Source organism: Sebastes fasciatus, chromosome 16, assembly GCF_043250625.1.
Source record: "Sebastes fasciatus isolate fSebFas1 chromosome 16, fSebFas1.pri, whole genome shotgun sequence".
In the NCBI taxonomy this organism is placed as follows: Eukaryota; Metazoa; Chordata; class Actinopteri; order Perciformes; family Sebastidae; genus Sebastes; species Sebastes fasciatus.
This window is the reverse complement of record NC_133810.1, coordinates 31,375,862-31,402,358: the sequence shown is the minus strand read 5'-3', so window position 1 is coordinate 31,402,358 and position 26,497 is coordinate 31,375,862. Positions and strand designations below refer to the sequence as shown.

The 26,497-nt window shown below is 45.9% G+C and overlaps 1 protein-coding gene across 3 annotated transcripts in view; it reads right to left on the bottom strand.

Moving 5' to 3' along the window:
• Positions 1 to 26,497, bottom strand: part of esama (endothelial cell adhesion molecule a) — a 210,537-nt gene that overhangs the window by 23,556 nt on the left and 160,484 nt on the right. The window contains exon 2 of one of the 3 annotated variants that reach the window (XM_074612060.1): positions 26,014 to 26,415. In XM_074612060.1, coding sequence (XP_074468161.1) covers positions 26,014 to 26,080 — 67 coding nt within the window. In that variant the 5' untranslated portion in view covers positions 26,081 to 26,415. Of the gene's footprint in view, positions 1 to 4,237; positions 4,392 to 4,456; positions 4,773 to 26,013; positions 26,416 to 26,497 lie in introns of those variants that run through there. The other 2 variants (XM_074612062.1, XM_074612061.1) reach the window with 2 other exon arrangements.

The following is a 26,497-nucleotide window of genomic DNA, read 5'->3' as shown; positions in this document are numbered from 1 at the left end:
TAAATCCACCACCACTGCTACACACTCCACTCTGACCAACTGCCTCACTGAAATTAGTGAGGCCCTTGGTATTCTCATGGATGCAACATCCTCAAACTGAACTGTGATAAATCAGACATGATGACATCATCGGTCCCAAATCCGTCACCAAAACCACCCACAACTTCTGCCTCAACATCGACAACTCCACTCCGTCTCCCTCCTCTCACATCCGCAACCTCTGAGTCATTTTCCAGCAACCTCTCCTTTGAACACCCCTGTCCTCCAGAACCTCCACTGGCTCCCTGTCCAACAATGGATCCAGTTCAGAGTCCTTCTCGCCACTCACAAAACCCTCCATAACCAGCACGGATGCACCGATACCACTTTTTTTCAGACTGAGTACAAGTAATTACATTTTTTTCACACCCCTCCAGCCAGCTGGAGGGTGTGAGCGACACACGGCAGGCTGGGGAGTCCCGCATACGAGGCGGTGCGCCGCCACCGGCTCTAGGTCGGCTTGGAAAGGCTCGGGGCGAAGGTGCTTCCCGGGGCCGTGGACAAAGTGTCACCGGGGCCTGTCCTCAGAAACACGGACCAAGGCGTCTAACGTACGCGCAAATCAGAAGGTGCAAGCAAAACCCCGTGGCGCAATGAAAGTGAGGGTCGGCCGAGGTGGGATCCCGGCCCGTCTAAACCGCACCATCGGGGCGCTGGAGCATGAGCGATAGGACCCGAAAGAAGGTGAGGAGAGGGTAACGTCACGCTGCCATAAAGTGGTATCGGTGCCGTGGTATCGGACATACGAGTAAATGTTTTGATTAATGTTGTGTGTTATATATATTTTCTACGATCATTTTAACTTATGAACTACGAAAAGCACTCTATGAATAAAATGTACTTCCCTTCTGTTGCTCCCTGGCTCTACAGTTGTCTGATGTTATCACCGTGTCCAGTGGATTTTGTGGTTGTCACATATATTTCTGGCAATAATAAAGCTCAGCTGTGTTGACTGTATGAAGTCAAGAGGAGCCAAAACACTGTTTGTCCTCCAGTGACTGAGTTCAGGAGGTGTGCTTCATACTGTGAGTCATAATGACTGTCCTCGGCAATAATGTATGAAATATGTATTATAATAACAGCAATTATTCCACATGATTATATAGTTGGTGTTTGTGTAAACAGTAATAGAATGGACTCCTGAGGAGAGAACCTATCTTTAGACTGTAATTATGCTGTTTGCTGGAGGGAATATAATTATCTTACTACACCACCCATCCCTGACATAAAGCTGACCACATTACCACACTGATGGACATATACTAAATAGTGACACTGACCACAGTGCAGTCTCAACCGAGACACTGTGTCATCAGGTTCAGGTGACTTTATGGACCCGCAGGTAGATTTGTTTTGCAGCAAAAATAGAGGATGGCATCCGTATTGACAATAAAGAAGAGCAGACAAAAGACAGACACACCAACAACATGACAAAGAGTACTCAAAGGGTTACTGGGATCAGGACCCAGCAAAAAGAAGGCCACAAGAACAATATATTAAAAAAGCACTGAAATATCAGGACAGAAGACAGGCCAATATTATGGAATAATCTCTACATTTAATAACTGTAAAAACTAAAGTAAACCAAAACTACTTGTTGACTAAATTGAAACAATTACAACAGTCATTTTTCTTTATGGATAAGGCACTTTTCCAGAGTCTGAATGTCTTTTGATTCCAGGATTTGTCCACGGGGCAATAGGCAAACAAAGACGTGTGTAATGTTCATTAATGTTATTGCTGTGCAGCACACACATATACTATTGATAAATCAATATAAGTGTGTAATTGCATGCATAATGTTATGCGTGTGTGTGTCCTGCTCTTCCATAGTGTTGAATTAATTTGCATACTTAAGAGGTATTCCTGAAAAAGAGATTAGACCCTTTTGATTTGTATCTCCGTCTACAGTTTCAATGCTTCCAAGATGATTGATACGTCTAATCATGTGTAATTTGTTGTAGATGGGTGCTACAGCTGATTGATAATGGTTATACCTTTGAATTGATTGAATTAATAAAATGCACAATCCCACAGTAATCTATTGTATTTATATATCAGGTATCAGTCCCATTCATATTTTGAAATGCTAATGATTAATTTTACACAAGCTCCTCATGATGACATGTACAGTTTGTTAATTATGTTGAGCTCCATTTAAATGTCAAAGGGCTCATTATTTCACACTGATCAACTGTACTTAAACTATGATGACATACACAGTGCATGAGTTTTGGTCGGAGTTTGCGAGTGATTGACAGCATTACATTAGCTGTATATCCCTCCACACACAGACAAATAACAGTATATTGGCATTGGCACTGTGAATCAAAGACATATATTACAGTGTATGATCCGTCTTGCGTTAGTCATTAGTAAATGACCCAAAAACGAGAGAGAGAGCACAGCTCTGAGCACGCCGAGAGTGAATGCATATCATATTTTGTGTGTGAGCGTAGGATACAACATAAAAGCGTGTGGACAGAGGTGCTGGCATGGTTCCTCTTCCTCTCATCTCTGCTGCACTCAGAGCTGATTGGGTTAGATGGCGAAGCGGCGAGGACTTTGTGCTAAGCCTCAACACTCCTAATCCTATCAGCGTTCAAAGGCAGTGCTAAAGGTAAGGCTCCCCGAAGAGACAAGCACATCTGGTGCAGGGGTGGAGGGGAAGGTAGCAGCAGACGGACGGGGAGGCAAACGCATACATACAGAGACACTGAACTGTGCATCCACCTGCTGACACACGTAGCCTAACTAATGAAACCTCTATAGCTACCGGCTATAAATAAAAGTGACTGCACAGTAAACATGTCGCTGATGAAATATGAGACGCTGCTGCCACAGTGAAGACCAACAGGTCAGTCATCAGCCCGTCATCACCAGATGAGCTTTTAATGAGATCACTTGAGTCAAAATGAAATGTTTGTATATTACAGTGCTTCATATATTGTTGCAGGTTTAATTGGTAACAAGAGAAAGTCTACAGCCATGCTAACAGCTCTGTGATCAGTCAGCAGCATTAACACCATCCCAAGTGTTTCTCCATACTTAAGAAACACCATTGGAAAAACAACACATTGAACAAATGTCTGTTGAGGTATAGACCTTATGAAGTAAACAGTGATATAGAGTTCAGCCTTTCTAAAAGGCATCCAAGGTCATTCTTTGGCACAAAGGGTTAAAAGGTCAGAGATAAAAACCTGTGCTTTAAAATCATAAAGTGAACCTTGAGAGCAACAGGTAACCCATGAGGGTATGTGAGTGTGGTGTGATGTGATGTGGTTTGTCAGCGTGAGCAGATGTCCTGGCTGCTGTGTCCTGAACACGAGAACAGAGAGCAGCAGAACACCAGTGACTTCCTCTCCATCGCTAAATGAGAACATATTGGAGAAGGTTCCTGTTCAACCGTCTCTACCTTAACATCATGCAATACAGGTCAGCATCAAGGTCAAATATTCTATATATTCTATAGCCTACTTCTGAAATCTCTGTCGTTATTAGCGGTTCATTTTGCTGCTAGTGAAAAAACAAATGTGGAGCTGTGTTATTAGAAACGTTTCCATCTATTGACACGCAGGAAACCTCCCTGATAGTTCAGAGAGCATAACTGACCCTTCACTAAGTCCCGCCCCTCGAACGCAGACTGACCAATGATAACGTAGTATCGGCGGGCTCCGACCAGGGTCTGACAACCATCCGGCTCTGCTCCGTAGACTCTCACGCAATCATTTTCATTTTTTTTTGACTGGAACAGTGAATTCACAAATTCACTAAATTATTTTACTGTTTTTTTTAATTCTGTATTGATAAATTGATGTAAAACAAACGTGATTGATTAATGATGTAATGATTCAGGTTAATAAACATTATTTTGGACTGTTTCTCATGTTGTACTGAGTACAAATTTGCCATCATAAGGTACAAAGTGCTTGTCACGGGGGCAGTACCCTCTTAAAGGCCACATTTGTACCATTTCCAAGAGTACATATAAGTCATCGTGCATTAAGGTCCATTTTTGTCCCAAGGGGTACATATTTGGCCCCATAAGGTACAAACTATAAGGTCCTAAAATGCACCCGTACTAAGGGGTACAATGGGTGTACATTTGAGGGCACAGCCCCAGTGACGAGCTGTTGGACCCCTAAAGGTACAAATTTAGCACATTATTTTTTACAGTGTAAAAAGAATCTGAAATTACAACTGAATCTGATAAAGTCCAACATTCGGTGCTCAAATAACATCCATTTCATGCACCACTACAAGCTCCTCCTTTCACACCATCTGTCAATAGAATAGTGAAGGAAAGTAAAGTTTAAGTTAAATGCCAGGCGAGTATTTCATGACATTCCAGTAGTCTGCTGATCATCTCAGGTTATCACACAAGTTACTTCTTCCCCACACGGTAACTCTCACACACATCTCTGTTAAACAGCTACTTAGAAGCAGCTGCTGTTTGATCCAGTAAAGACTTGGAAAGTCAGGTTAAGAGCCTCCGTGCTCTAAATCGAGCCATTGTATGCGCCGCAGCCTGCTCCACTACCCAGAATCCCTCAGGACAATAGACAATGGGGTCCGACTCCAGTTACCAAGCACCTGTACACTCTCCTTATGATTTCAGACCCCCTCTGCCTACGACAGCAGGGATACAGTTGCAGGACGGATGGGCGTGGTGCCGCCGTCACACTGGCTAAACAACAACTCCTTCTCCACTGAAGACTGACTCACGTCCGGGGCCGAAGCCTTCATGCACCTTAATATACCTTAATAAACCCGTCACCCACAGAAGGTGACGAAATATGGATCTGTGCTTGCTGAGCAGCGGATGTCTCAACCACGAGCAGCAGACTCCATATCCGCACCAAATCCCCGGGATAGCTTGTTTTCTTCCCCCTGCTACTACAATAGAGAGGCTGATGCTCACCACCAGTCTTTTGTATTGAGATGTGGAGACGACAGAATGTATTTATTTGTGTCGGTGGCCAACCATTATCGGAGGGATTGATCGCTGCGGGCTGGAATGGAGGGGAGAGCGACGACAGGAAGGAGGAATGTACTGGAAGGCCTTATCTGGGAGCGCCAGGCCGCTGTGACGGGAAGTGGAATGTCAGGAGGGGAAAGAGGAAGTAGGCTCGGATGTAACACACACATATATAGTCAGGCGTGTACAAATCCGAGCGAGCACACACACACACACACACACAAGCATGTAGCCTTTCCTGCCTAATCTGCAACGCTAGAGAGAGATAGACAACTCCCATCGTTCTCCTGTCTCTGCCGTTGTATTTCCTCTATCTCCCAATTCCTTTTTCTCTTCTCTCTCTCTCTCTCTTCCTATTACCCTGCGTCTTTATCAGCAGGTTTTAGACATAATAAATGGACTGGGGCGGGACAAACAGGGAAATTGCGGCATTATGGTGCTTTAGTGAATATCAAACCAAGGGAGGCTGTGAGTACAGGCACATCTTAGCATGTCCTTGTGTCCAATTGTGCCATTAACCAGCGAAAGCCACACAGACCTAACCCCGTCTGAGAGACTCCAGAGAAGAGAAGAACCTAAATGGTTGTTCACATGGTACATCTGAGGATTCACACACTGCTATACAGATAGAGCAACTACAGCACAACACTCTCCAGGAGAAACCAGGAGTAGATCTAGACTTCAACCAGCTGATCCTCATCAGGGACGATCAGGCTCCACAGCTGCTTCAGAGCAGAGATCATGAACCCAACCAGCCTGCTGAGAGGCAGCGTGACCCTCACAGGTATCTGTGTTAGACACCTCAGTACATCATCATCACAGAAACAAAACAGAGATCGATAGCTGGACTGAATAGTTTCAGTTTGCTTTGGTCAGAGTTTAACTGAGAGCAGCCACAACATAATGACGCATAGTATTCTCATTTCAAATGAGTGAGACCTTTACAGACCGATGCAGTATCAAGGTCATTCATAGAGCGCTTTGAACGAACAGGTTTTATCTTACACAAAATAAACAACTCAACAAACGACAGAAAAAAAACTAGACCAAGTGCACCGCAGGTGGGACGATCTGAGTGATTTGGATGAGAGGTAATAGACTAAGTTGTCGTGTGTTTTCAGCTTTCTAAACGTAGTCGGAGTGTGTTGAGAACAGCAAACAGCTCTTTCTGTAACACACTCCTCTTTTACCAGAGCCTCAAATGAGTCCTTCTAATAACCTCACTAAATCCTGTCCGGCTCTTATCTGGGTTATTTGGCTGCGGAGGATACTGTATGCTGCGAGCTTTCACAGTAGCAGTGGCATAAAGCCGGAAGAACACGCACACATCAACACACACACACACACACACCTCTCGCTGACACCCCGGCGTCTGTTGGCGTTTGTGCCTGTGTGTGCTGGGCTGTCACTTGCTGTGTGAAATAATGCATGGGCTCCACAGCAGGGCCACTTTCTCCCTCTCATGCTCCTGAGTGGCCTGAGAGCCGGGGCCAGCTTTGTCACAACGAGCAGCTCGACTTAAGAGTCCTCCTCAAACCGGGATCCACGCCACTCTGGAGGACGGGGACCCGTTAATGGAACCCACCGGGTCTTCTAACCCCCATGAAATAAAGTAAAGAGGGAGGACAACTGGAGAGTAAGAGGGGGGGGGGAGGGTTAAAGTAAGACACCAAAAACAACAATCTGTGAACACATTGCAATTTGTGCTGACGGCGCAGGAACGACAATGACGCCTGACAGCACCATGTGATGAAAATAACAACCGCCATGCATAATGCAAGACACTCTCCTTCCACTGAACCAAGCACTCTCCTAAAAAGACATCCACCATCGGGGGGCTCTACAGTTTGCACTTCTCCCCTCAATGACAACGGCGGTCCGACGGCGTGGTGGTGATCATCCTCTGGGAGGAGGGGTGGTAATTACACGATGGGCAGCGGTGATAGTGAGATAGTGATATCTCGATCTAGCCTCAGAAGTGAGTTGTTTGCACTTGATCTGCCCAGCGGGTCCCGAGGGGGGCAGGAATTACCCTTTATTACCCCGTCATGTTGTTCCACTGTTAAACAAACTAATCAGCAGTGAGGGAAGACGGGAGGTAGAGGCTCGGCCACGGCAGCCAGGAGACGGGATCCGGTACTCTGAAACTATGAGCTTTATGTTAGATCAGGGGTCAGCAACCTTTACTATCAATCCAGTTGGTGTTACTTTGCTTAGTAAGAGTTGTTGCCATCCGGCCAAGTGGGCTGAGGTTTCTGTTCCGTGTGAGCTGAACAAGAACAACATCAGTGGATCCACGAGGATGGAATCACTTCTCTGGCTCGACATAGACACAAATCATTTCATTAAACCACATCACACATCATGCTCAGTATTTCCTAACATGCTGTGAATGTGAGGAAAGCCCAAAGGAGCCTCACAAAGAGCTGCTCAGTCTGCTTTTGGAGCTTTCACAGTTTTTATTTTTTTGTTTTTTTGTCAGTTCCCGGCTCGCCAGAGAAGATGAAAAACGGGTTAGAAGAGCAGCAAACAAACACAAGCGTTTATCTATAGCAGTGAAGAAGTTGCGCTGGCGTGGTCTTGGGAGAACCCCCACCCCCCCCCACCCCACCGTGGTGAAGTGTGTGTGGCGTGGCGTGTGCAAATACGAGACGATGTCTGCAGCCTGTTATAGCGAGTCCTGCCGCGCGCCGAACCCGAGAAGCAAACACGCCGGTGTCCTGGCGAAGGGACTTTGATTCACATGGACACGAGGCGGCCGCCACTCCGGAGGGGGCTGGACTGTACTGTAGTACGCAGACCAAGGTGCTACTGTAGGCTGGAAATGAGCTCTTATGTAAGCAACTTCATCCTGCCCTCTATAACCCCCCCGCCCCACACACACACACACACACACACTTACACATATCTTGGAGGCATTAATAAGTCATAACTCAGATGTTTTGCTTCCATCCATCCTCATTAACAGAGGTGCAGTCAATTAGGCTGATGTGAGCGGCAGGCGATTCTTCCTCCGCCGCCGCCAATTTAAACCACTACAGTGTAACAGAGGTGTGTGTGTGTGTGTGTGTGTGTGTGTTTCCTGTGAGACACACTCAGGTGGGAGTTGATGCGAGCCGTGCATGCGTGTGAGGCCTGTCAACGCTAATTCACTGTGTATGGAGGACTCACTGGACTGTTTCTGCCTTCATGGGTTGCCTGACCTACCTGCTCTGATCGGGTTTCATCGGGGCTGGATGGCTCACAGGACTGAGGGACTATACTCGCTGCTGTACCGGCTGCTACTTCCTGCTGCCCTGCTCGGCATTTACAGCCACAGAAAGCACTTAAAAAGCATTTCTTATCGGAGTTACTTGCTTTCCAAAATCAAGTAAAAGTAAGTTAAGAAGCCCTCGGAGTAGGTGAACATAAATAAAAGTCACTTTTTAATCACTGTTGCATTGCAATCCTACAAAGGCTTATTAGGGCCATTGTAGGTAAAAAAAGAAAATCATAATTATGGAGCTGGGGGAGCGGGGTAATATTCAGAGTAGAAGCTCAGAATTTCAAAGATTAAAGTCATAAATTTACGAGAAAAAAAACAGAATCTCTGAGATTAAATCAGATTATAAAATCGTAAATTTACGAGATAAAAAATAGTGGAGTGCAAAACCTGGTGATGAAAAATAGTTTTGTATTTTGTTAAGGAACCACATCGTTTCACATTGCAAGGTTGGATCAACCAGAAAACAGGATCCTCACACTGCATCAGTAGCTCCCGGCAATTTTGAATAAAGCCACGTTTCGATCTAACAGAGATCTTCGTCAAGTCAGCATCACAAAGCAGAACAGGCAGTATGTGGACACAGACACGTCACCACTCAGGTGCTCCTGATCTGCTTGATTGGAAGTCAATCAGGTCACACAGCTGGACCGATCATGGAGGCAGAACACTCCTCTAGAAGACTAAAACACTGGACGTATAAAGCACTAATCTATCACATCACAGGTTAAGTTCAAACATCTTCAAAGATATTTATCATTTATAATCATTATAGATGTGTTTGTTTGTTAATCTACTCACTGGAGCGATCAGAGCAGTCTGATATTCCCCCATAGAGGGGACAAAATATGCTCTATGACAAAGATCACGTACAACTAGAGACAACAAGATAACTGATATATAAACACATTAAATCCAACACATAAGGGATATAAGAGTTTTTTCTCAGGATATTACCCCCTCCCCTGGCTCCGTAGTCATTACAATCCAGAGGGTGTTAATAATTAACCGTTTAACTGATATTAAGCATTTTAACCGATTAACTCTGTCGGTTAAAATGGTAAAAACAAATGTTAATAATTAAACTCTAATCCAGAGACGACGTGGAAACTGGAGCCGAAATGTCTAAAAAGGGACGACTTCATTCGTAAATCTCTTTTAGAGTACGAGTCTCTGAGAGTGGAAAAATGAAACATAAACAATAAGAAACACGAAAATATAGTTTGTTTGTTTAATATAAATAAATTCTTTGTTTAGTATAAATAAACAGGAAGCTGTGATGTTATGTGACTACGGTGCTGGATCACTGCGTCCTCTGACACGGTGGGGTTTTAACAGACATCATAAACTATGTCACCTCATTACAACACACACACACAAACACACACACACAAACACACACACACACACGCACACACTGGTGTCTGGTCGAGTACTTTGGCTTTGTCCGCCTCTCAGATTAAAGCTACCGGGCTAATTTGCTGCTATGTCGCAATTCCTACATAATCCGTCTCTAATCCTCGCCGACTCGATTAAACAGCCAAATCTCCGGCTCAGTATCTGGCTCTATCTGCCGCACTCTTCGTTTGTACTCGCTCTCTCCTCCACTTTCTCCTCTGCCCTCCCTCCCTCCCGTCTTCCTCTCTCTTTCCATGCCCTCCCCTCCACCTCTCGACTCGCAACAAAAAATCTTTATCTTCTCTTTCGTCGTTTGTCTCCTTCTCTTTCAGCCTCTCCGTCACTGATTCTCCGCCGTCTCATTCTGTCTCAGCGTCCCCCCAGGATGCTTCTGTTCAGCTCGACCATGAGGTCACCTTCAGATACTATAAGGGCTTCAGATACTGGAGTCCGACACTCTTGATGAACCCCAGCAGCTCTCCGTCCTTTAAAGTAATATCTCTCTTTGGTCGAGCAGGTTTAATCTATATTGGTCCAAACGTGATCTTTTATAAAGTCCTACTTTAATGGAAGTTGTTGAGCACATAGGGAGAAGCAGATTCCCAAATCAAAGTCTTATTTATGAAAAGTTCTACATAAGTTTTGGAGCTTAGACTTTCAATGACTCTAGTGAGTCATGTCTCCCCAAAATATAAATTCATATTTAAAAAGGTTTGCCATGGAGTCAAGAAAGAGACTATGAAGAGGAGCGAGCATTTAAAAGGTACCGAGTACCGATACGAATACTTCTCTTTTCCAAAAGACCCTCGTTAACAGCCAGCTGGAGGGTGTGAGCGACACACGGCAGGCTGGGGGGTCACGCATACGAGGCGGTGCGCCGCGACCGGCTCTAGGTCGGCTTGGAAAGGCTCGGGGCGAAGGTGGCTCGCGACCGCAGCTTAACAGCGCTCCCCTCCCGGACCTCGCCACACCGTGACGGGGCTCCCTGCTCCCGATGCAACTGTCGACCGGGGCGGACTGTCCTCAGTGCGCCCCAACCGCGTCGTGCAGCGGCCCACGTAAAGGCGCCAGGGGTCTGTGGCGATGTCTGCAACCCACCCGACCCGTCTTGAAACACGGACCAAGGAGTTTAACGCAGGCCGAGTCAAAGGGTGCAAGCAAAACTTTGCAAGAATCTTTTGAGAACTCTTGCAAACTGATTTCATGCAATGTCCTCATCTTCTCTCCTTCAACAGCTAAACATGCAGACTTCTTTCATAATGTTGCACACTAAAAAGCAGAGCATTGACTTTAAAATCATACTCTAAAAACTCTCAACTCACACAGGGTTAATTTCAGAAGCCATGTTAGAATGAATCACACTCGTGTGTCTGGACGCGCAGACACACATTTGCACTGCCAACTATTTACAGAAGCCATTTATCAAAGACTGAAGGGAAGAGAAATGACCCGTCAGCCATTAGTGATAACAATCAAACATTGAATTTGTGTGTGTGTGTGTGTTTGTATCTGTGCACCAGGGCGACACCAGAACCAACACCGCTCCAGTCTTATCACACGTGATGCGTGTTGCTTCTACCACTAACTGATTGCATAACTCCTCTTCTAAACTTTGATGAAGGACAACAGTCTAACCATCTGTCCTCCTGAAGACAGCGGACATTCCTTCCTCACTTTGTATTCTCGAGGATGATCTGGTATTCCACAGTCAGCCTGGTCTCTCTCTGCTCGGGCAGTAGCCAGAGCTCGAGCTTAAGGACGTCCCGTTGTCGATAGACAATAAACATACTTGGTTAAGTGTTAATCAAACTACAGTAAAAGAAGTCAATAGTTTAATTTTGGTTTCACACAGGACACACGAACGTCTCCTGGGTGAAAGTCCTGTATTGTTACTGGTATTGGTATCGACTGCTAGATTTCTGGTGACATCCCTAGCAGCGGTATTAGACGAGCTGGGAGTGAGAACAGGTTGTGTAAAATGACATCACACTATGGACCACAGCTCTGACTTGTACCCAGGCTTTTTATGCTGTCTTGATGACTCACATATAAAAAGACGTCGCTTTAAGCCGACACTTTACTGACATTCTGAGTCAGAGATGTGGCCGGGCTGCTGCCTTCGTAACGGCGCCTCAGTTACTTCACATTTGAAGTCATCTTGTTTTGTACACTGCCTTGACGAGCGTCCTATTAGCGGTGAATGACATGAAGAGAGAAACGGTTTATGATTCTGTCACGTGGCTCGTAATGACCACGGACATCTGCTGCAGCCAGTGAATTATGAATAGCTGAAGAAAGTGAGTAAAAGAGGGAGAGAGAGAGAGGGAGAGAGAGAGACAGGAAAAATTGTGGTTGGCACTTGACAGCTTGGGTCTATTTTTAACACGGGGAGGAGGTAAAAGACGGATGAGCGACAGGTTTCGCCGGTTAAGGGGAGTTCTGATCGTTTCTCCTGCGCCCTCGCTGTGTGATGTCTTGCTCGCTGACAGGTAGTGTCAGGAGGGGAGATGAGACAGAAACTAGTATTCCTCTGTGGGCTCCGTGTGCATGCCGACGCCGTTATTAAACGGAATCTGTACAGTTATTTTCCTGATGATCGTGATAGCGGAGGAGGTGCATGGGGGGGGACACTCGAGAGAGCGATTACGGATCAGACAAGGCTTGCCTTTCGTCCTCCCAGAGGATGAGTGTTAAAATGAATGTGTGCGTTCCCATCGAGGGAATCGGCGGGAGTATCGTGGAAACGGTGTGGGGGTGTACGACTAGAGTAAGATAGAATGAAGTCACTGCAGCGAAGGGTCTCCAGGAGGGACGAAAACATGTTGCATCTAAATGAGGATTTTCATTTCATATGACAGTGTGATGAAGACATTTAATAAGGCCTTTGTGTGCATGTATGTGCATACAGTATATATGTCTGACAGGAACCCTCCGAGCATCAACACAACCACCGATGTTTCATCCTTTAATATCCTTTTCTTTCTATAGGAGTTCAACTTCCATGGGGATACAGAAATAGAGGTCCATGAGGTCCATTTCCTACCTAATGTAGATTGCCATTGCCTCCAGGACACCACGCATACATCCACATAAACAATCCGCCGCGTGAAAATATGTGCACAAAGTGAGCACTTTGCCTAATTACTCTTAATGTCGGGGGGTTAATGGGCTCTCACGGACGGTTGGCGTCAGGAAATCAGTGAGCGTAATGACCAGTCACTAATGAACGCTCAAAACATCGATGATGATACTCGACTGAAAGGCTTTCTGTCTGTTGGTTTGTCAGAGTGGCTCAGCGACACTCGACGTGCCACATGAGAGAAATCTGTCGCTTTGTGGTTCAAGCATTTCCAAATTCCCAGACCTGAAACAGAGTCAGCAATAAGCTAAAGTGCCTCAAACCCGGACTTAATCCGTATAGATCCTGTTTAGCATTCAGTCGAGAGACTTCCACCTCTTCAAACACATGTGCAGGGGGAGATTATGCCGTACTGTACTTCAGAGCCCATGTACAGTAGCGCTGCTGCATACAGAGACATGAGAAGAGAGATGGATGAAGGAGGAGTAATCTGTCAGTAGGGGACACAGTAAAGGCAACAGTGACATTCAGGCTTCTAGACTGAGCATTCAACACAGTACGTTAGCACTTCCTTTCTACTTTCCTGTCTCGTAGTTACATGACACTATATGCCATTGTTCTTGGCTGGAGAGGCAGAAAATAGCGCTTACGTCAGACATTCACTGTTAGGAAACTGATCTGGCCTTTCAGTGGGATCCTTGGTGACTTTCACAATTAACAATGGTTGCATGTGAGGACAGCTGGACCTGAGCAGCGGACGCCTCGGGAGGGGATTTACTGCAACTGAGGGGAAGTGTCCCTGCAAGGCCAGGCTCCGCCTCCAACGCTGTATCCACTTCTCTTTATACATCCATGCACTACACACCTGTAAACTTTCCTGACTGCATCTCGCAGCGTCCACAGAGACGGACGGATTCTGCTGTTTTACGCATGTAACTGCAGAAATCGTGTGCGCTGCCAAAACGCAGGTGACCTATACTCAATACTGCGCCTGAAGGCATCGCTGCGTAGACACAGACGGAGCACTGAAGCTGCTGCTTTGCTGACGTGCTTCGTTCATTACGTAGACGTAAACCTTAACCACAGCATTGTCACATTTTAATCACACGGCTTTGTTGAATTTTCGATTCTGATTGGTCAATCACGGCGTTCTGCTGTCTGTTATTTCATTATAGCAGGCCGTTACTATGAATAACAGACCGTTGCTATGGGCGCAGCTCTGATGTCGGACTCTGGCGGACCGTTTCTGTGCCGTGTAATGACCAGGATAATGTCCAGCTAGCGGGTCATTGCGACATCCAGCATCCCCATCGTGGTTTCTTCGCTGTATATTATCTCTTACATAAAACAGATTTATTTATTTTTACAGGTTTTTGGAAAGCTCAGAGAAATGACGTCGTTGAGGGAAAAGACCGTCGTCTGTCCGTCTGTTTGTGAGATCGATAGATAGAAAGACACTTAATCTGATGACGACACACGTGTGAACTCTGAGGGCTGAAAACGAAGACGGAGAAATCTAATTATGTATTACAGTGTTGTCAGATATTGAATAAAGGAGCATATTAGCAGCGTATTAAAACATATCCACTCTGCTGGCTGCCTGTGGGAGAGGCTGCATTAGCCAGAAGACAGGACAGGGGAGGCCAGCGGTGTGGCAGATACTTTCAATAAATAGCAATTATATTGTGTATGGTGGTGGAGGAGGTGAAGACGGGGGAGGGAGGGAGGGAGGGAGGTGGACGGGCGGGGGGGGGTCTGCACCTCTGAGCCATTATCGGAGATAATGACATAAACTGAGCTCTCTCCGGAGTGTAGTTGTGTGTGACAGAAAAATAGATAAGAGCTTATAATTACAGACACCACCCAGGGAGGAAAGAGAGGAGAGATAGAAGGAGAGATGGAGGGAGAGATGAGTTGAAGGAATGAAGTATAAACACACACACACACACACATATGCACTGAAAACCACATTAGACACAAAGTGAAGGGGTGGACGAAGGACTATACACACACATTCAATGTGTAGAAATCAACAACACACACACGCTGGTTGCTCTAACCCTCCTGGCTGACCCGACACACTGATGCTGATGAGATGCTGGAGCTGCAGCCCTCAGGAGAGATGGGATGAAGGAGAGGAGGAGGAGGAGGAAGAGGGAGAGGGTTGGACGACAAGATGAAGAGGAAAAGAAGAGGGCGAGGAGGAAGAGGAAGGGGGAGGGAGAGATGTAATGATGTCGATGAAAGACACAGGGAGATGAAGAGTGGAAGAAGATTGTGTCTCTCCATCGATAAGCAGCGATAACGTTATTAATGAAATGAGTTGTGGAGCCGCAGGAAGAGGAGGAACACTCGATGTGCTGAGATCATACGAGGTCTTGTCCTCGGCAACATCACAGACACAAGCTGGTGAATAACGGGATCGATGGAGCGGCTACTTTTCCACGCTGGTGGGCGTCGGACTGGAAGGATTGAGACACAATAGTGCTTCATGAAAGTCTCCAGTTCAATATCATCCCCCCTGCAGAGCCACACAACCGCCCACAGACCCACAACTGGAGACGTGGAACTCACGCATGCATATGCGTACGTCTACACAACTGTGGGTCTGCGGCTCTGCATATCTCAGTTCAGCTGATCTGAGCTCTTGCTATAGTTTGTGGAGTGTCTGATTGGTCATCTAAAGACAGTTATGCCGGGTTCACATTGGACGCAGAAGCGCCACGCTAAAGCCTGAATCCTGGATGAAGTCTTGCTGTTCACACCAGAAGCACATTTCTCTGCGCCGGTCAACAAGCTCCTCTGCTGCTCATTTATATCGTTTATAGTCGGTTATCAGTGTGTTTTCTTGCCATCCGCTCGCAGAGAAAAATAGACCAGACGCCGGAACTATCGCTGAAGATCACTAGCCAGCCACCGCGCATCCTGTGTGAGCATCTCTGCAAACTTCCGGCTAGTTTAGTTTGTGTTAACTGTCTTTTTTCGGAATAAGGGCAAAAAAGCTGAATATTTCGTGCATGTAAACACAGTCAGTGACAGGCCTAATGGAAGCAGCTCGAAGTTCTCCTTTAAGGCCAGTGTTTCATGAGTGCCGTGCTGCTTCTGGACATTTGGTGATGGAAAGAACGTTCCGGAGCAGTTCCACTACGAGTCTTTGTCCCAAGGGCAGATGGACGACCTTGTGCAGGACGGACAGAATGCCACAAGACGGGCTTAAGGGATTTATGCCCAAGTGTATTTTTTATAAATAAATTACAATTGATATGCTCCATGTTTAATGATGGCTGTTCTTATGCTTTGAGCAAATAGATCAACGTTCTGGGAAATACGCATCCTGGCTTTCTTCAGAGAGTTAGATGAGAATATGGACACCACTCCCGCCAGGAGACTGTTAGCTAAGCTTAGCTTAGAGACTGGAAACTCTTGGAGTAATCCTGCTAACAGACAGACAAACAATCCAACGCTGGTGAAAACATAACCTGCTTGGCCCAAGGTCTTTGGCCTTGGCGGAGGTTATGACATTAATAATGAAATGAAATGGCCATTATGAATGGCAAACTCAATGTAGAAGGAAAGAGCTGACGGCAGCAGCAGAAACACAGCTGGTGTGAACAGCCGACGCGTGAGACACGCAGCAGTTCGGCGAGGCAGCCGCCAGGCGCTGCTCACGAGCCCAGCGTGTCCAGACCGTTACTCCCCTTAACCACTGCCCTTATCTCACTCACTCATTATAGTGTGTGACAGTCCTGGCTCTCTCAGACTGAGCATCTCTACTCGCTCCCTCAAGTCTCCTTGCTCGTGTGTGCACGACAATAATGTGTGTGTGTGTGTCTAAGTTATATTAATGCAACAAGCCCGCTGTCATTCCTCTGGGGGTTGATCCATGGAATTCTGGGAGATGTAGGAAATCACCAGGGAGGACTTAGAAAAGTCAAGTTAGCAAAGAGAGTTTCAGCACTCCATCAAACACACCTCCTGGAGAGCGCTGGACATGATGAACTGTAGATGAACGCTGTCTGGCAGAGTCAGAGTGTCCAGGGAGGGATTTCTTTTTTGACTGTCTTTCCAACGGCACTTCTTCACTGGTTCTGCCTCGCTGACGACACAGCTCTGATGCCCTAAAGGCCTCTGCTTAATAGTGTGTCTTTAATGACTTTTTCCACATAGCTGCCTGCTGCCAGTGTCACCTCTCATACACCATTACTCCATGTGGCTTTCATTGGACCGCAGTAATTACGCCTTCGTTAATGTCAAAGCCGTTTTTTTTTCGCAGCACACAGGTGTCAGTGTCTATGACTAAAGGACCACTTGTCTCTGTGTGTGTGTCCACATACATGCAGACATACTGTATTAGCCTGATACACTATGTGACCACCAGTAGGGATGTCATGATACCACAAACTTCAATACAAATACCAGTGATTCCACGACTCTCCGTACCAGTTTCAATTTCAGAAGATAATGATTTTAGTGCAGGACTACCCGGAGCTTTACCATCCGTCCCTCCGGACTACTGCTCTCGCTGTCACAACATCACAACATCCGGTAGAAAAGGTCAACGACACTGACACACAGACATGGAGCGGGGGAAGTTACTGTGAAGGATTGATGGAGCTGTAAATCCTTTTATCTTTGTTTTGACTGAGAGATTAGTGAGCGAGGCTGCTACTGCTAAACCACCACAGCTTCATCATCATCATCGTCATCGCAGCGTGCAGGTTTTGGTTGCTTAGTAACGGCAGGAGCGCAACCTCCCCGCACATTGGATAAAAAGACGAAAGCGGCACAACTGGAGTTTTCCATACGTTTTAGTTACGTTAGGAGGCAACAAACAGCCCTCCGTTTTAACGGTATCCTTTTCTTTATTCTACTCTGCTGTGTATCGTCCATCTCAGCCTGCTGTCGCAGCTGCTCTCCGTCATCACGGCCGGGCTCTACAGCGTCCTCTCTCTTTCTCATTGCAAAGATCAGCGTACAAAACATTCAGCTCGCTTCTCATTTTAGCCGGCGAAAGCAACAGTCGGCGCCGGCGTCACTCCATTCTGACAGATGTTTCCTAGCTGACTTTACTTCCCTACATTTCTAGAGGTTCATCAGACCGACTGGTATCTCGTTAAGTCAGAACAGGTCCTATCAGCCGTCACTGATTAAGATCGAGTCTGTGACGTCTTACTGATCAGATGGAAGAGTTCATTTAGGAACAGGTCCCTTACAGGAAGGGAAATAGGAATAAAACACATGGATCAGTGATTGGCAGCGTGTGATTATGAGCTGCCCAAACACTTGAAGGAGAAAACCAGGATTATGTCCCTGAAGTCGTGAGTGCATCAGGCTCTAACCCCCACCCCCCCCCCCACCGCAAGTACCTCCAAGTAAGAATTATTTAACACAGCCTATCTTGTCTAAGCCCATGCCCTCAATTCCCGTCTGTCCAAAGCTTTATTAACTTTTTTTTTTGAAGGACAGGTTTAGAAGAATATGTGGCTGTTGTTGACGTCTGCTTGCAACATCTGTCAGCGGCACTGGAAGAAAGCTGCGTTCGCTCACAGCAGGGGGGGGGGGGGCAATGCTGTGCAGCCTTTAGCAATATCAGGGTTTTGGTGAATGTGTTCCCCCCGTGGGTTGGTCAAATTAATACAAATAACTACCAACCTCGACCTTCAGAGACCTTTTCAAAACCCGTTAGATAACAGTGTTCAACGGATACAACTTCGTTTTTTCTTTTTTTATATTCCTTTATCTTCCTGTTCTCCTGAGGGAACGCAAATCAGTCACACACTAAATAAATGGTTGGTTTTCGAGAACAACACGGACCCTGATCCAACTACTTCTGATTCATCAAATGTGCATGTTGTTTTTGTAGTAGTGGAAAACAAAACGGATGTCTTCTGCCTCCAAATGACTCATCTGAAGGTAGTAACGTGTGTGTTGTGCTAAATTATGAGACTTATGTTTAGTCCAATATTCCCTCTCTTTACCACTACAGCAGTGGCTGCTGTTGTTTTCACCTTGTGAGTCTATGGCTCTGTTCAGACCTGGTATTAACATGCGTCCTCAGTGATCCGATCACAAGTGGACAGCTTTAAGTACGTTTGTTCACACCTGACATTAGAAAGCTTCTCCACATGAGTGACCACTTGTGATCCGATCTCACTTCACTGCTCTATATGCTAATAAACACGTAGTAAACACACGGCTAATACAGCAGCAATGTGACGTAATATTACAGGAATGTCAGTAGTAATATCCTACATATTCCTGAATTTGGTTACGAATGACCTCCGTGCCCCCAGCACCGCGGCCTTTGCCAGGCAACAACGTGGTACAAAGCTTCAGAGAGAGCGGGCGTCAGCTCCATGCAAAGCATGGGAACAAAAACACCGACACATCTCCGACCGTATGCACTTTGTGTGCCGGGTCTGATAGTCTGTAGATAAGTAATCTACAAACGAGATATATATTAATAAAATACAGTTGTACCGACAGGATACAGTAGAGCACAGAGACCGGGTCCATTGTGTCCGTCTGTCTGCTCACATGAGGAGCGGATCCCAGCAGGACGTCAGTAGAGTAGGCGGTCCTTAATGTGGCCCAGACCACCTCTGAATGTGGTCTGAAAGATCCCATCTCAATGCATCCTCCATGCATCTTGTTCACACCTGTACTTAGAGCTGTGTAGATGGAGAATACCCAGCAAAGCAACCAGACTGGCCTTAAGAAGCACCTGATGAGCCTCCTGTGGCTCTCTGGGCTGTAAATAGTCATTAGCCAGTGTGCTGTTAAAGCCTGGCTACAGTAGTTAAGTGTTGGGTGTGAGGCTGACACTGCAGTCTCCTATTGAGTGTTATTATGACATGATAATGTCTCAATAAATATACTATATGTCTGGTATTTATTTATATAATAAACATAATAAAACCTTGTTGAGGGAAACTATTATTGTACGTAAATGGATACAAGCAAACATCAGCTGGAAATAACTCTGTTTATGTAACCAAAGCACCAGACAGTTTCATCAACTTGCAGTCATCAACCACTCACATACAGCCAGTATGCATGTGTGTTGAGTTCTTCCTTTTCAAGAGAGGAGGATGGGGAGGGACAGAAAGAGAGACAGAGGGAAGAGGAAGAGAGGAAGATGAAGTTAACGGAGTATGCGTGTCTGTGCCTTTAAGAGTCCCCAGGCCTGCGATGGGCTCGATGTTGGGAAAGTCGCCCAGTGGCTTTCTCATGACCCCTGAGAGGAGGCCTTCTTCCTTCTGCGTCCATGGATGGAGATGGGACGTCAGAGAAAGACCAGAAAAAGAGACAAGCAGTCACTGAGACACTGCTTCGTTCTCACCGTCTGTTGCCGCCTGCACGCTATCGTCTACTCGCTGCTCTCACTGGATACATCTCAAATTCCTACTGAACACTTGAACACATGAACACATCTCCAGGCAGCGAGCTACTGGGATTGTTATTGTTTTGCCTCTTTACGACATTTGGATGAATGTTTGCTTAAACTATACTTAACTCAGTGAATGTGGGGCAGTTCTCCTGAACGTGGTCTTTAGAGGTCAGAGCAGCATGTAAAATATGCAGCTAATACCGCCGTGCTCCACATTTTATAATCTCCGCATTAATCCTGTGAAAGTTTAATTAAGGTGATATAATTAGATTAAGTTGTTTACATGACCCCAGGACTAATTGCAGTAGTTTTAGAAGATTGAGGTATCATATATGCCAGAGCTTCTGTTGGAAGTTAACATTTCTTATTGGAAACTCAATCAAACATCCAAAGAAGGGATGCAACACGACCAGGAAGGGACACAAAATGACCACAAAGATACACTAACGTTTTACATCGGTTGCACTGGTGCATCTAATTTAAGTGAACCAGCACATAATTTAGGTGCAACCAATATTTTTCACCACCTCAATAATACATTTTAAGTGTTTGGTCCTTTCCCATCCACATGTTTACCTATTACACTGCTATAAGAGCGGCGTGATGGAATATGTGCATAGCGAGTGTGTGACAGAGAGAGAGATGCTCTGAGAGCAGATCAGCTGTTTGCCGATGTTACGTCCACATAGATGGAACAATAACTGAACAACCTAACAACCAATGATTAGACAAAGTGGAGGTTAAAGATGCAGCTGAAAGGCGGCAGAGAACTTCCCTTAATGTGGCGCTGTGGCTCTCCCTATCATCTGTGTAAACAACGATGTCTTCTAAATATGCTCCGCAGTGTGAGACACCTCAGACAGTCTCTGAAAGGTAGCAGGAGCATCACACATACCGAAGGGCATCACCGTGTACTGGAGGAAATGATCAGGGGTCACAGGAGCAGAAATCTCTGAAGCACGTGGAGTTAAAGGGACTCACCTTTAACATGTCAGGCTTTGTGACTCATTCTCCTGAAGCATTCGACTGGTGCAGTACTCTGATTTAGTTGTGAAATTAAGAGTTAAGGTTTGTGGTGAGGAGGTAAAGGACATAGGTAAGTTGGGGGGGTACCCTGTACACCTTGTTAATGTCTATAAACTCTAGATTTATTGGTTGGTGCCACCTCTTGTATGTTCTTTTAGATCATTTAGTCAGCCTTTTGTTTATGTGTTGTTTCCAAAGAATCATTTATTTGGCACAACCAGTTTATCCTGACCTCCATCACATTTGTTGTTAACCTTTAGTAATCTTAAATAAACACCTTTATCTTTGCACTTCACTTTGACTTTGTGTAATCCTTGGTTGTTAGGTTGTTCAGTTATTGTTCCACCTCGTGGACGGAACATGTGCACATTAGAGCAGAGAAGAAATTAACGCACACTTTCTGCCGTCCCCACTTCAGTTCAGTATTAAAGGCATCTTGCATCGGACCGAGGAGACAGACAGGTGGTGGAGCAGTGCTCCGCCGATGATGTCGTTCAGGGCCGGGGACAGGTGTTAACGGCATCTTGACGAAAAAACAATCAATAGTTCTCTTGGTTTTGAATTAGCGGTATGTTTTTATTGTTGTGATGTCACTTCAGGAGGATTACAGGGTGCAGATTCACACATACACTCACAGACACAGACCTGCTGAATGACCCGATGGAAATGTTTAGTCACACTTGACAGATCTTTGGTCGCACTCTGGAGCCCCGAAAGAGACGCAAAAACTACAAAGTAACACATACGTACAACAGCCACGTACTTGGACACTTGGAGATGTGTGTCTATAGAACGGTTTATGATAATAGGCCGGGGGGGAGGTTTCACAGGATAAGAGGAAAAAGCGTGGTAAGATGTTCACTCTCCCGTCAGTGTGAGGCTGAACCTGCACTAATCTCCCTTCAGGTTGTCGTCCTCTGGCCTTGTACAGAGAGTCGGTGGGTGTAAATACACGGGATTACAAGAGGCACGGACCGACGATTGGACAGCAAACTGCCTCTCCGAAGAGCAGAAAGTGCACTGTTATATTTCTGTGTCATTACGTATGTACCGATAAATCCCTCAATCTCCTTCCTCAAATCAAAATTGCACCAGTTGCTGGGGACACATGCAGTACATGAGGACCGCAGGCTTCAAACCGCCGTAATCCCGGCTCAAAGTGGAAAGGGGCTTTGCCGCACATCCATTTGGTATTATTCTAAGAAATAGGCAATTAGAGATAAGGCCGTAGTTGTTGAGTTGGAGCGAACTGCATTCCACGGCCCTCCCTTTAGCAGCGTCCGGGGACATGGAGTGTATTCTGGGATGAAGTCGTCAGGGTAACAATAGGGAGTGAAACAGGAAACAAACCAATGTTGTCATATATAGAGTATGTCAGTATGCCAAGCTTTAAGGCATGATGTGTTCTAATGGGGGAAGGATCAGGACCCCGTGTTAACATAATATATATAGCTCAAAATAACGCCTGCAGCCCTCTCAGTCACTTCTCTGAACCACCGAGAGCTGCCACGGAAAATCAGCAGCGGCCGGCAGCACAGCATCCCAACGGAGCCTCTGAAGCTCGTATGGATTGACCTTGTTAAATAAGTGAAGTCCATTGTGGGACTCACCTGGAAAATAAATGAAGATGTTCGTTTGCTGGATGGTGTGTCCAGAATAGAAGAGTGATTGTACAACTGTTGGTCCAGAGATAAGGGCGTATGGCTTATACACTGCTGGCCTTTGATAAGGATGTCACGTCCAGCTCCAAGATTACCATGTGTGCTCATGTAAATGCATTCACATCTCATGCACGCACACACACACACACGCACCACCAACTAAAACACAGTGCTAATGCCAAGAATACAAAAGTAGCTTTCCACTGCACACTGTCACATCTAACAATATTATTACTATTGTCCCGGCAGACATAGCATCTTACTAACTATGTGACTTGGCTGCTGATCTCATGAGAAGGCGTAGAAATAGCACAGCTCTTTTAAGGACATTTTGTGCGTCATGTCTCCGCATTTTAAGCTCGTCATTTAACGCTGTTCTCATTCCCATCTCGTCGCATACGGACACACTGTCGCATTGACGCCTGTTTAATGTTGTGAATTCAAACAAATCTACTTGTTTAGGTTTAGGAAAAGATCACGGTTCGGGTTAAAATAAGTATGCTTGTTGCATAAATTAAGTGACAAATGTAAGTAGTCAACATAAATAAGTTAACGGTTGACTGGTGGTTCGGGTGAAAGTCAAATGTCAGTGGAGCTCTTGATCTTAAATGACGTGTTCGTTGACAGTCTGATAACGTAACGCTGCTCTGATTCTTGACTGAAACACCAAATAAGGTCTAATCATGTTTGTTCGCTCACTTCCTGCTCCAACACAGCCGGCGCTACATCGGGGACTCGAGGTGCGCTCGGCTTTCCTGTCGCCACAGGCTGCTATTCATGAACGTTTCCTCTCTGTACCTTGACCACTCAGTGTTTTCCAGGACACAGCTGCAGGGCCGATTGATGGTGAGTCAAATCTAGAGGTCAAGTTCAAGGTCAGCTTGGTGGTTGTATTGTCCCGACGTACTGGGACTGACAGTGAATCACAGCCTGCTGTGAAAACTCCAGGTTAGTCACTAGGAGACAATCGCTCCTTGAGATGCCTTAAAGGTGTCGAAACCACAATGCCAGCATAAGGGTGTGTGTGTGTGTGTGTGTGTGTGTGTGTGACAAAGTTTCTCAGGTAATACCCCTCCCTCTGAGATAGCCTGTGTCAGCGCATGTGATTGTTTTGGCAACAGCGTTGAAAAGCACACACGGGCTTCGGGCAGCTGAGAGCAAAATTCACACAAAATGTGAAGCTCCTGCTCGCTTTCATGTCTCACAGGCTGAAAATGAAAGTCACCGTCCTGTCTGATGGAACTAATACGCTCTCACCTGGAGCTGATGGAGCTCCATAACTTAAACGGATATCTCCTGTTTGGTGAGAGAAGTCTATATCCAGGTTAAAACATGAAAGCATACATGACTGCCACAAAATGTTGATGCTGAGAGTTGAGTTGAGACAAGAGGAATGATAAAAGTAGGCTGGGGAGTCCCGCATACGAGGCGGTGCGCCGCCACCGGCTCTAGGTCGGCTTGGAAAGGCTCGGGACGAAGGTGCTTCCCGGGGTCATAGACAAAGTGCCCGCTGCGCCCTCTCTCCCGCCGGGGAGGGACGGGGCCCCCTGCTCCTGGTGCGACTGTCGACCGGAGCGGACTGTCCTTAGTGCACCTCCAGATCGGGGCTCAGCCCATGTAAAAGGCACCAGGGGTCTGCGGCGATGTCGGCAACCCACCCGTCTTGAAACACGGACCAAGGAGTCTAACACACGCACGAGTCAGAGGGTGCAAGCAAAACCCCTTGGCGCAATGACAGTGAGGGCCGGTGCGCACCGGCTGACGTGGGATCCCGGCCCAGCGGGGTCGGGAGCACCACTGGACCGTCTCGCCTGCACCGTCAGGGAGGTGGAGCGTGAGCGCATGCGATAGGAGACGAAAGATGGTGACGAGAGGTTAACGTCACGCTGCTGTAAAGTGGTATCGGTGTCGCTGTATCGGAGCCGTTTGGCGAGTACGAGTACATGAGCACAGTATCGGACCCGACACCCGATACTGGTATTGGTATCGGTGCATCCCTAGTGAAAATGATTGAAAATTCATGACCAGATGAATATGAACTTAGAGCAAAACCTTGTTGCTATATGCATACGACTACATTTGACTTGACGGCTCTGCCTCTATCTGACGATGAGAAATCATTACAAACCGTACTAATCTTCTCCTGTAAAGTGTAGAATGATGCTCCCCTCTAGATAACGCTGCTCACCTGTTTAATCATTTAAAACTTCTCATTCCTCAAAAAACATTTGCTAAATACTCGTGCAGCTGTGAACCGTGCCCCAATTTCTAAATCACAGAGACGGCAAAGGAAGGGGGGGAATAAAGTAGGCTGCTTACAGTACTGTACAGCTCCACAGTGAAAGTAGGAGTTTAATACATTGCTAGAGAGAGAGAGAGAGAGAGAGTGACGGCTGAGCCAATGTTGCAGCAGCTATAAAGGGATTATTTCTCCCTGGAGGACATAATCATGTGTAACACACTTGTTTCAAAATCCTGTGGAAAAAACAAACAGGTGTTTCAGCTTTTAAATCCAGCGCCCTTCATCATCCTCTCTGGCACACATGAACCCAGCACAAACACACCTGGGCTCGGATTTTACTCATCAGTTCATTAGGTGAATGATGGCAGGATGGTTCCATCTAAAAAATACACTTCATATGTTCAGAGTCAAATGTTGAGAATCCTCAGGAGGCAGATGGATGAACATATTGACACATTTTAGGTGCAATATTTACATGATCTATAAAACATCTGCTGTATGTGAAGAGTTATTATTTGGTGCATGCAAAAATAACAGACATGCACACCTGAATAAATGAGGAAATGTGTGAGAGTCAGCTCTTCACTGACCATTAACCCAGCAGAAACACCTGTTCTCTGATTTGACTCCTTAGTTAATCAGTTATAGTTAGGTGATAGTTAATTAGGTGAATGATGGCAGGATGGTTTCAGGTCCATCCATCTAAGAAATACACTTCATATGTGCATAGTAAAGTGTTGAAAATCCTCAGGAGGCAGACTTTGCTTTGCAGGTGGATGAAAATATTGACCAATATTAGACCAATTTTAGGTGCAATATTTACATTATCTATAAAAGATCTGCTGAATGTGAAGTGTTATTATTTGATGCATGCAAAAAAAACAGACATGCACAGCTGAATAAATGAGGAAATGTGTGAGAATAAAGTCTTCACTGACCTGAGAGCCCCCACAGGAAGGTGCACGACAGCAAAGTAAGTTTCCTCGAAGTAGTGCAGACCTCCATGGTTAATGTCCTTCACCCAGCTTTATATATTTATATATATTTAAATATAATATATATATGTATGAGCTGTGTTTGTCCTCAGGTAAAGCTCCTCAGGTGTGTCTGCTTTCCCTTGAAGCTCCCAGCAGACACGTCAGGTTAACACAGAGGAAAGAAATGTCCCACAGCCAAACATGCAGGATCTCTCCTCTCCTCGGACTTTGCAGATGAGATGAACCTTTAAGGCTGATAATAAATAAAGTAATAAAGTGTATCAGACTCTTCTGGTCTCTGACAGCTCTCCTCTCCCCGCAGAGAGTCTCCTCAGCTCGGATCCAACTCTGCCAGTAGTCGTCCTTCAGTCCTCCAGATCCAGAGAGAGAGGAATGAGACGGAGGAGTCGGACTGAGAGTCTCCAGCTCTCCTTTACGCATCAAG